Here is a 9,076-nt window from a genome sequence, read left to right on the forward strand (position 1 = left end):
TTTATTTTGTTTGAAACAAAATAATTTAAATATTCTATTGAGGGTCCAGAAAAATAGAAAAAAAGTAAAGTGAATAGGTCATCTATGAAGAATTGAAGATATTATCCAAAATCTAGTGAAGCATTAAATGGGCGCCACATAGACGAGTCGAGGTGGGATTTAGTCATAACTAAGTGCTCGTCATGTAAGAATGAATGTGTGATATGATAAGGTATGAAATGGAAAGCATTGTGCATCCTGTATCCATTGGAACAATTCCAAAGTATCAAGTCATAAACTCAAATGCCACTTCTCTAAGTGTAGGCGTAAGCCACAAGTGCTTCTTTTCTCAGCTGCCACGCCTCAGACTTAAATCAAAGGGACTGGGTTTGGGACCCATACACGCCTCAGCCTCTGATGCTTCACAAAAATGGCTTCTTCAGCCAGTTGGTCAGTTCACTTCCATCTTTTCCCTCACTCTAATAACTTTCATCATCTCTATCTACCATCACCTCATAACTCGGAAAAATTATTATTACGAAAAATGTTAGATGACCATAAGAATTTATTGTTTTTTATTATCAATTAGTTATTGATGTTTAAAAGAATGGAATAAAGTATATTATTGGGTTGGAATTAGAGAATTGATGACTTAGTGTGAGACGCTTTTTATTTTTAGCATTGTGATTCAAGTGGTGTTTTTTAGCAATGTAGATACTTGATGTATTTTTTTGGAGTAGATATCACAAATCTAAAAGTCAAATTTATAGTTTTATTTTTTTAAAAAAAATACAAATCTAAAAGTTAGATTTGTGGTTTACAATTTTTTTTAACAAAACTGATCCACCGATTTACTTATCCCTTAAAAATCATTTTCAAATGCTCAAATTTTTTTATTACCCCAAATCAGATCCTAAGTTTTGTTTCCACTTTTCAAAACAAAACTGAGCCAGATTTGTAAATTCTAATTAATTTTTTTTATCTCTATATCCGTAAAAAACACACAATTTTTTCATAATTGAGCATAACATATTCTGAATTTCCATAACTAAAAGAATTAACCTAAGTGAGAGCCATAAAAAATCTCTAGTATTTTTCTATTATTATTATTATAAGTTATTTTGGTATCTAAAATTTTGATTTTGTCAAAACGGACTCACACATTTATTTTTGATAAAATGAACACTCAAATATCTATTTGGTTTGATAAAATGCTCTAATCATTAACCCATCACTTTGAATGATTAGGTCATTTTGTCATTTGAAGATTTATTTTGTCAAAATGAAAATGTTGGTATACATTTGAACTCTTCAGTTACCTGCTTAAAGCACTAGTTGTTGAATAGGATTGTGATTAACAAAGTGGTTGATCACATTGGAAACAAAACTGATCTACTTGCATTGATAGGAGATGGAGATACAAGGCACATAGGCTTCAAAGTTGAGATGCCAGGTGCATATGAAATTGCTTCTGTAAGTGATTTATATGAATCATTATACTTTTATATGGCTGAATATACTTCACATTAACTAGCTTGTTTTTGAATTATTCAGCGTGAGGTGACAGTTGGACGCGTTCCGGAGAAAGCTGACTTGGTGATTCCTGTTGCAACAGGTAAAATGTACGAGGAATGTTAGATTACTATCAGAATTTATTGTTTTTTGCCACAGTGTTAGCCGTTAATGTTTAAAAGTATAGGATAAAATATGTTGTTGGATTACTAAACCAAATAAACTACACTAAGGCTGCGTTTGTTTTTAAGAACAGGACATGATAAGACACTGAGAATAGGATAGGATAAGACAATGATGGACAGAGACACAAAATTTTGTGTTATTGTATTCTATTTGGTGATAAACTAGAACAAATTATAAAAATCCAATTTATTCTCATTTTTTTTCATTCAAAAAATTTAAGATGAAAAATATAATAATAAAAAATATAATTATGAAAAATTAACAAAAATAATGAAAAAAAATGAAAAATAAGTTGTGTCCCTTGTTAGTGTCTCCGTGTCTTTCCTATCAGGATGGACACAAAATACACTAATTCAGTGTCTCTGAACATATTGTCTCTATCCATGTTTCTTCTGTCAAATATAATTTTGTGTCTCTGTGTCCCTGTCTCAATGTCCTGTCTCTGTAAATAAACGCAGCCTAAAAGAATTGGGATGATGACTAAGTAACGACCAAAAACAATAAATTCTGATAGCTCTTAGCATTTCTCAAAAAGTACCACTTTGTGACACATCTGTTTTATTCTTTGTGTACTATGCTTTGTTATCGATTAACCAATTCAGTGATCTGATGTCAAATATAAAATTTGCTCTTACACTTGCAGTTTCTGCAGTGCATGCACGCATTCAGAAGAAACAAGGAAATCTTCTTGTCACAGATTTGGATAGCACCAATGGTACATTCGTCGACGACAAGCGGCTGAGACCGGGAGTAGTTACCACTGTATCTCCGGGGAGTAATATTACATTTGGTACCTACTGCAACACATCTTTATTCACTTGGTTATTTTCCTTAAGGAACGCTAGAAGACCATTAGAATTTATTGTTTTTGGCTATTAGTTAGCTATCAATGTTTAGAAGTATGTGATAAAATATGTTGGAAGAAGAGGTTAGATGGGATAATACCCGGAATAAATGAATTTAAATGGAAAAGGGGTTATTCCTATGTCATTTAGGAGTTTATTTTTTTTCCTTATAAGAAAGAAAAAACGAGTGCATGCTCATGAAACTCTAATTAAATTTGTACAAAGGGTAAAATTAGAAATAATTAATTGAAATGAAAGTATTTTAGGTATAAAATGTTATTAAAGTTTCAGTCTCCATCTCTAAAAATTTCAGTCTCTTGTGTCCCTACTTTTTGGAGGTATTGAAATACTGAAATTTTAGAGACAGAGACAAAAATTTTAGTACCAGTCTCTAAACTAACAAATACGATACTGAGTCTCCGTCTCTGTCTTAGTACCCAAAACAAACACTGCCTAAAAGGCCATACATTCTTAGTTTTCTTGTTATTCTTGAATAACTCTGTCAAAATTATATAGAAAATCATAGAAGGAAAGGGACTCTAGAAGAATATTTCAAACCAAATCTGAAATTGGAACATCAAAATTGTTCAATGCTCATGTTACTCTAGAAAAAGTACTACAATAATCTCGCTTCGTTTTTGTCAGGAGACACCCATCTGGCTATGTTTCGTGTATCGAAGGTCGAAGATGATACAACTGCAGACACCAATGAAGCAATAGAAGCTGCGGAAGAAACTGATAAGGAACCTGATAATGCTCAAACGGGTTGAAAATCCTGGTGTATGTTTTGTATCTGCTCTACTTAGAATAGTGTATGCTACAACAACCAAAAAAAGAAAAAAAAAATAATAATAATTGTGCATGCTACATCAGGTATACATGTTTTGTGTACTGAGAATAATAGAAGTGTGCATATTGTGATGAAAATGATTTTATCATATTGTCATGATGCCTTAGTGGTTGCTTAAATTTTATTAAATCTTTGACATTGCCATCAGCAACATAAAGTCTTAAACTAGCACATATTCAACTGCTCATAAGTCCAAAGATTCAATAAACCTTTAAATTTCATTTATTTCAAAAAAAAAGTACAAGCACAATTTAACTCCTTCTGGTGCACCTTTTATTCATCTTATATTGCAGTACTGTGCTTTATTTGTATGTTTTCTCTTCTTCTTTACACAATGAAAAATTCAATAATTTGAGTTATTCGCTATTGTTATTCATAATAATAGTAGTATTTAATTTGGAAGAATGCATTAAATTACAATAAAAGCTTCAAAGAAAAAGCAGTCGACCACATAGAAACAATCAAGAAATTGAATATCTATAAAACTAAATGACATTGAGAATGGAGAACTAAAAGAACATGGAGACAGAGACAATGAAGCCAAAAATGAAAGTGAGGACAGAGGCTTGAATGGTTGGAGCTCCATTAGCATTATCTTTATTTCCTGAAGGGCTGCTTGCAGCAGCTTCATTTGAAGATGGACTTGCATTACCTGAATGTTGTTGTTTACAATAAGTTAAAACTCCAAAATAATTGTTATAAATACACGTTGAAAATAAATTAAATCACAAATACACTGGTGGCCGATTTTAGTAACTAATTCTGGTGTACGAATAGTATTTTTGTATTATAAAGCAATGTTACATGGCTAGTAAATATTATCATTTTTAGCTAGCAATAATTTACACTCATATTTACAGACGTTTTGTACACAAAAAGCATATAATTTGTATCCACGTTTTTTTAATTTTGTAGACATGAATTAGTAAAATTTATTTGTTAAAAATAATTTAGTATTTATATTGACTAATAATAACCAAAATTACTAAAAATTGTTGGCTCTCAAGAATTTCTCTATATTATATATAGACTATTACTTTCACAAAGATGGCTTTAACCTCAACATAGTTTCTCAAAGATCAATAACTTCTATTCCAAGTGAATTTTACTATATTAATGCAAAGTTGATTAATAAGGAATTGAATATCTAACTGTGTATAAAATTCAAGTGGTATATATACCGGGACTAGGAGCAACTCCACTTGAAGAATTAGCGGTTGATCCTTTTGGTGCCAAACCTTCATTATTTATTTACACAAACGAAAATTAGTTAGCACAGATGCGGTTGGTAATGCTAGGGAGACAAAAAATACAGCAAGAACTTGCCTTATTTAGCATTTAATAAGATAAATTATGGCTGTTTTTGGCTAATTTTCTTTGGTTATGAAACATTTTCGCATAGTATATATCTGATCTTCGGCTACAACACTTTATTTTGGCATTAAAAAGGAAAGTTTATAAGTTTTTTTTTAAGAAAAAAGAAATTTGAGTAAATTATATTCTCCTCCCTTGACAAATAATTTTACTTTACTACATTTCTCTCCCTTATATTTTTAGCAAAGAACAACAGACTCCATGAAATGGAAAAGTTAAATACTTTTAGTAAATGTAGTTCATTCATATTAAGTTATTAACATATCATATCACAAGGATTTTAAAATTAGAAAAATATTAGTTAATATTTTAATATGGATTAATTATTTTCAAGATTCAGATAATTTTACTAAATTTATAAATAGATTCTTATATTTTAAAATTTGTAATTAAATTTTCATATTTTATAAAAAAATTTTAATTAGATTGTTAGCATCACAAAAATTGAAAAGAATCAGAATATTCTTAAGTATATAATTATAGGAACTAAATTTAAAAAAAAAATGTAAAAATAAGGACTCAGTTGCAAATTAGACTGTATTATCATATATCAAATTTTTTTTTTTAATTAAAGAAAGCTTAATTATTTGTTCTTTGTGATTATAAAAAGTATAATAGAAGATAATTATTTTTTTGGAAACAAATGTTTTATAATTATTTTATACAAACTTAAATATAGATTAGTAATGATTAGAAGTCATATTTCATTCTCCTAACTATCCTTATAGTTCTTAAATATGTATGAATTCAAAAAAAAAAAATATTTATAAGTTTTTCCAATTAATTTCCTACAAGAATATGCCTAAAAATCTATATACAAATTTAAAAGATATTACGGGGATCTCCATCTTAATTAAACCTATTAAATAATATACAATTGTTTTGGTAATAACAAATTTTATTTTAAAAAAATACAGTAAATGGTAAAGTACTTTGTATTGTTAAGGGAAAATGAAGTTTATCAATAATTTATTATGTATTTATTAAAAAAATTTAAATTTCTATTATAGATAATTTTAACAAATGCCACAAAAACATTTCCTAACAAAACCTGTAAGTAAAATAATTACAACGGTGAAAGTAAAGAATAATCAAATGATGGAAAACTTACTTGGTGATGCAGATTTACTTGGAGGCAAGGACACAGGGACTCCCACAGCTGTAACAAAAGAAACACTTGTTAAGACCAGGGACAAAAACAGCTGTTTTCAATTGAAAATGAAATAAAGAATCAAAAATATCTTTTTGAGTACAGGGATAAATACACATAATGTAAATCTATTCTCAAATTAGTCTTTTAAAAAATCACTCATTTTTTAAAGAATCCAATAGCTAATCGTTTAAAACCTTTTCAAAGAGGCAGTATTTAACATTTTCAGAAATTCAAAGTCTTTCCTTTCTCGTAAGCAAATCTCAATCAGAAACCAACCACACAATCAAACAACACAGTCATTAATTCAGTACCAAGGTTCATTTTCAAATGTAGCACGCCAGGACAAACATAACCAAGACAGACAAAGAAAGCACAAGCAGGTAGCAGTTACAGCAAATAGTTCAAGTAGCAGTTAAGAACAGTTTAGCAATTAGGCAAACCAAAACAATGTTTTATATTAGCAAATTTTAACATCATTAACAAATAAAGTAATAGAATGACTAACATGACTAATTTAAAATTTTTAAGAAACGAATTTGATTAAAAAAAATTTCGGAGACCAACTTAAAGAATTAGTAATTTTTTAGAGACTAATTTAACCATTTACTCAATATACATACGAAGATTTACACTTTAGATAGATTATATCTTAAAAAGATTATCAATAAATTTTTTTATTTAAATTAACTTGTTCGTATTTATGTAATGTTTATTATTTTCGAAAACTTTATTGGTATTTTTTGAGAGATTAATTTTTCAATGGTTTATTTGCTCTATTTTTTTTGGAGAAAAACCTAAAATAATTCCTGACAATTACTTCAAAAGATAATGAAGTCTTTGACAAAAAAAATGCTAATTCGGCTCTTGAGATTTATTTTTACGAGACTGATTAGTCTCTCTATAAAAAAAATCAATATTATTTTTTTTTTGCCTTTTCAAAATAATTGTCAGGCGGATGGGATATTCATTTTTTTTTTGTGCAAGTTAGTAAAATAGAAAAGACTCGCAATCAACTTTCTTGAACTAATAATAAACTTTTCTCATGGATTTAATGCTAAAACTAAGTTGAAGATGTGATGAATGAAAATGGATATACCTGAGCAGGTGCTAACAGGGGGAGTGGTGAGACGGCAAACAGAAGGAAGCTTAAGAGCTCTGTTGAGATCAATCTTGATTCCAACGGCGTCAGGATTCCCAAGCAGCTCACACAGGCAGATCGGGTTGCTATCAATCAGCCCTGCCAGCTCAGGACAGCACCCTTTGTCTGGCTTCGTTTCATTGCTCCCATCTTCCACATATGACAGGCAGTCTGACATGTTTAGCAATGCCGTGAAGCACACGTTCTCCGCCGGCGACGGAGCTGCCGCCGGAGAACCGCACTCTCCGCAGCTTGCTGCCATCGCCAGGACTAAAGCCACAAGGGCTACCGCCACTCTGCACCCACCGCCCATTTGATTCCTTTGATCTTCTCCAACAACAACTAGAGATTCTTTTAAAGCTGGCTTGGGTGGTTAAAATTTGGGGCTATGAAGGGAGAGAGGGTGGTAGGTTCTATCTCGTTACTATAAATAAATACAAGAGTGACTTTCTTCACTTGGAAACCGGTTCCCTAACTTTAGGTGGCTGAATTTATTGAAATTAACAGCCAACCAACTCATTGTGTACCATGCTGATGCCACCTCTCTTTGTCTCTCTCTCTCTCTCTCTCTCTCTCTCTATTCACATCTATTGATGCAACTTCCACCCTCTTTGAATTAAAGGCGAGAACGGTTCGATCCAAAATTAGGATTTTTTTTTTCATAAATAAAATATAAAATATAAAAATATAGATCCTTTAAAATAAATTTGGTTACATTCATGTCCTATTTTTTTTTGGCCAATTCTATGGTGTCTATGAGTTGGTGCCTAAATTTTGTCTATTTTATTTTTTGTAGTAAGTTTTGATTTTTTAAAAATTATTTATTGTTATATCTTTTAAATTAAATATTATTTTTTAATTCTTTTTAATAAATAGGCATCACTTTTTAGGCACCATAGCATTCACCTTTTTTTTATGATTCAACTAATGAACTATGTTACATATACACTAAAATTAACTACTAAAATCAACTATTAGTATAAAATACATATTAGAATATAAATATACATTGAAAATAAATTAAATTACACATGTATTTATACATAAATACATTAGGTAGCGTTTGGTGGAAAGACAAAGACGGAAAGACAGAGATTGAAATAAACTTCAGTATTTTGTTTCGTGTAAAATTGGAGACAGAAATTGAAACAAGAATAAAACTCTAATTTAATTTGCATAAAGGATAAAATTAAAATTAATTAATTAAAATAAAGGTATTTTAGGTATAAAATGTTATTAAAGTTTCAGTCTCCATCTCTAAAAATTTTAGTCCTCTATGTCCCTATATTTTGGAGGTACTGAAATACTGAAATTTTAAAGACAGAAACAGAAATTTTAGTACCAGTCTCTGAACCAACAAACATGATACTGAGTCTCCATCTCTCAGTCTCTGTTTCAGTACCTTAAAATAAACGTTACCTTAGTGACTAATTTGGGTGTATATAGTATTTTTGTTAACTAATAAGTACTTTGAAAATACAAGTTAAATTTATTAATAAAAAATTGGTCTTCTATGTTTGGGTTTAATCTTGTTTTAGTTTCTAAGATTTAAAGTATTCTATTTAAATGCAAAAAAATTTTATTTAATTTCAATATAACCCTGCCGTGAAGTCAATGTTAATAATTAATGAAACTCAATTTTAGTTATATAAAATTTATATAACCAAACTCTTCGAATGTCGAGAGTAATTTTTCAGGATAGAGGTGATAATGACTTTGTTCTCGTTGCCACAGGTGAACTTTTCTGCGAAAAACGAATTCTCGAAAATGTTCTTCATATGCTTGAACTAAGACTAGTAGCTCGCGGTGATGCATTCGTTGTGGATAGTGTGCCTGTCGAGTTTGTACCTCTTATTCAGAGAAAGACATTAAGATTTGGTGGAATAGTGACCTTAATTATTTAACATTAATTTTACAATATGACTACAATGAAATTAAATAATTTTTTTTTTGAATTTAAATAGAATACTTTAAATTTTAAGGATCAAAACAGAATTAGATCTTAATGTAGAGAATCAATTTAATACTTTACCTAAAAG

At 29.7% G+C, this 9,076-nt stretch overlaps 2 protein-coding genes across 4 annotated transcripts; one reads left to right on the forward strand and one right to left on the reverse strand.

Moving 5' to 3' along the window:
• LOC107638327 lies at positions 85-3,471 on the forward strand. Of its 3 annotated transcripts, none has more exons than XM_016341550.2 (5): positions 85-429; positions 1,388-1,452; positions 1,534-1,594; positions 2,321-2,467; positions 3,171-3,471. In XM_016341550.2, the coding sequence occupies exons 1-5, from the start codon at positions 195-197 to the stop codon at positions 3,290-3,292; spliced, it is 630 nt and encodes a 209-aa protein (XP_016197036.1). In that variant the 5' UTR covers positions 85-194; the 3' UTR covers positions 3,293-3,471. The 3 variants fall into 3 exon arrangements, with proteins under 3 accessions (XP_016197036.1, XP_016197037.1, XP_016197035.1); XM_016341551.2 differs by having other exon boundaries at positions 2,330-2,467; positions 3,168-3,471; XM_016341549.2 differs by having other exon boundaries at positions 86-429; positions 3,168-3,471.
• LOC107638328 (non-specific lipid transfer protein GPI-anchored 2) lies at positions 3,664-7,605 on the reverse strand. Its single transcript, XM_016341552.2, has 4 exons — positions 6,996-7,605; positions 5,858-5,905; positions 4,554-4,610; positions 3,664-4,024 (listed from the first exon to the last, which is right to left on the reverse strand). Exons 1-4 carry the CDS (start codon positions 7,348-7,350, stop codon positions 3,882-3,884), a joined length of 603 nt encoding a protein of 200 aa, XP_016197038.1. The 5' UTR covers positions 7,351-7,605; the 3' UTR covers positions 3,664-3,881.

This window comes from Arachis ipaensis, chromosome B04, assembly GCF_000816755.2.
Source record: "Arachis ipaensis cultivar K30076 chromosome B04, Araip1.1, whole genome shotgun sequence".
NCBI lineage: Eukaryota > Viridiplantae > Streptophyta > Magnoliopsida > Fabales > Fabaceae > Arachis > Arachis ipaensis.

What these genes read in the sequence shown, in the direction of transcription:
- LOC107638327 (XM_016341549.2), top strand. Translation starts at nt 195, where the DNA reads ATGTGTGATATGATAAGGTATGAAATGGAAAGCATTGTGCATCCTGTA. An exon ending in ATGGCTTCTTCAGCCAGTTG is followed by an intron (nt 430 to 1,387) that starts GTCAGTTCACTT and finishes TTGCATTGATAG; the next exon opens with GAGATGGAGATACAAGGCAC. An exon ending in GGGGAGTAATATTACATTTG is followed by an intron (nt 2,468 to 3,167) that starts GTACCTACTGCA and finishes CGTTTTTGTCAG; the next exon opens with GAGACACCCATCTGGCTATG.
- LOC107638328 (XM_016341552.2), bottom strand. Translation starts at nt 7,350, where the DNA reads ATGGGCGGTGGGTGCAGAGTGGCGGTAGCCCTTGTGGCTTTAGTCCTG. An exon ending in CCCTGTTAGCACCTGCTCAG is followed by an intron (nt 5,906 to 6,995) that starts GTATATCCATTT and finishes CTTTTGTTACAG; the next exon opens with CTGTGGGAGTCCCTGTGTCC. An exon ending in TGGAGTTGCTCCTAGTCCCG is followed by an intron (nt 4,025 to 4,553) that starts GTATATATACCA and finishes AACAACATTCAG; the next exon opens with GTAATGCAAGTCCATCTTCA.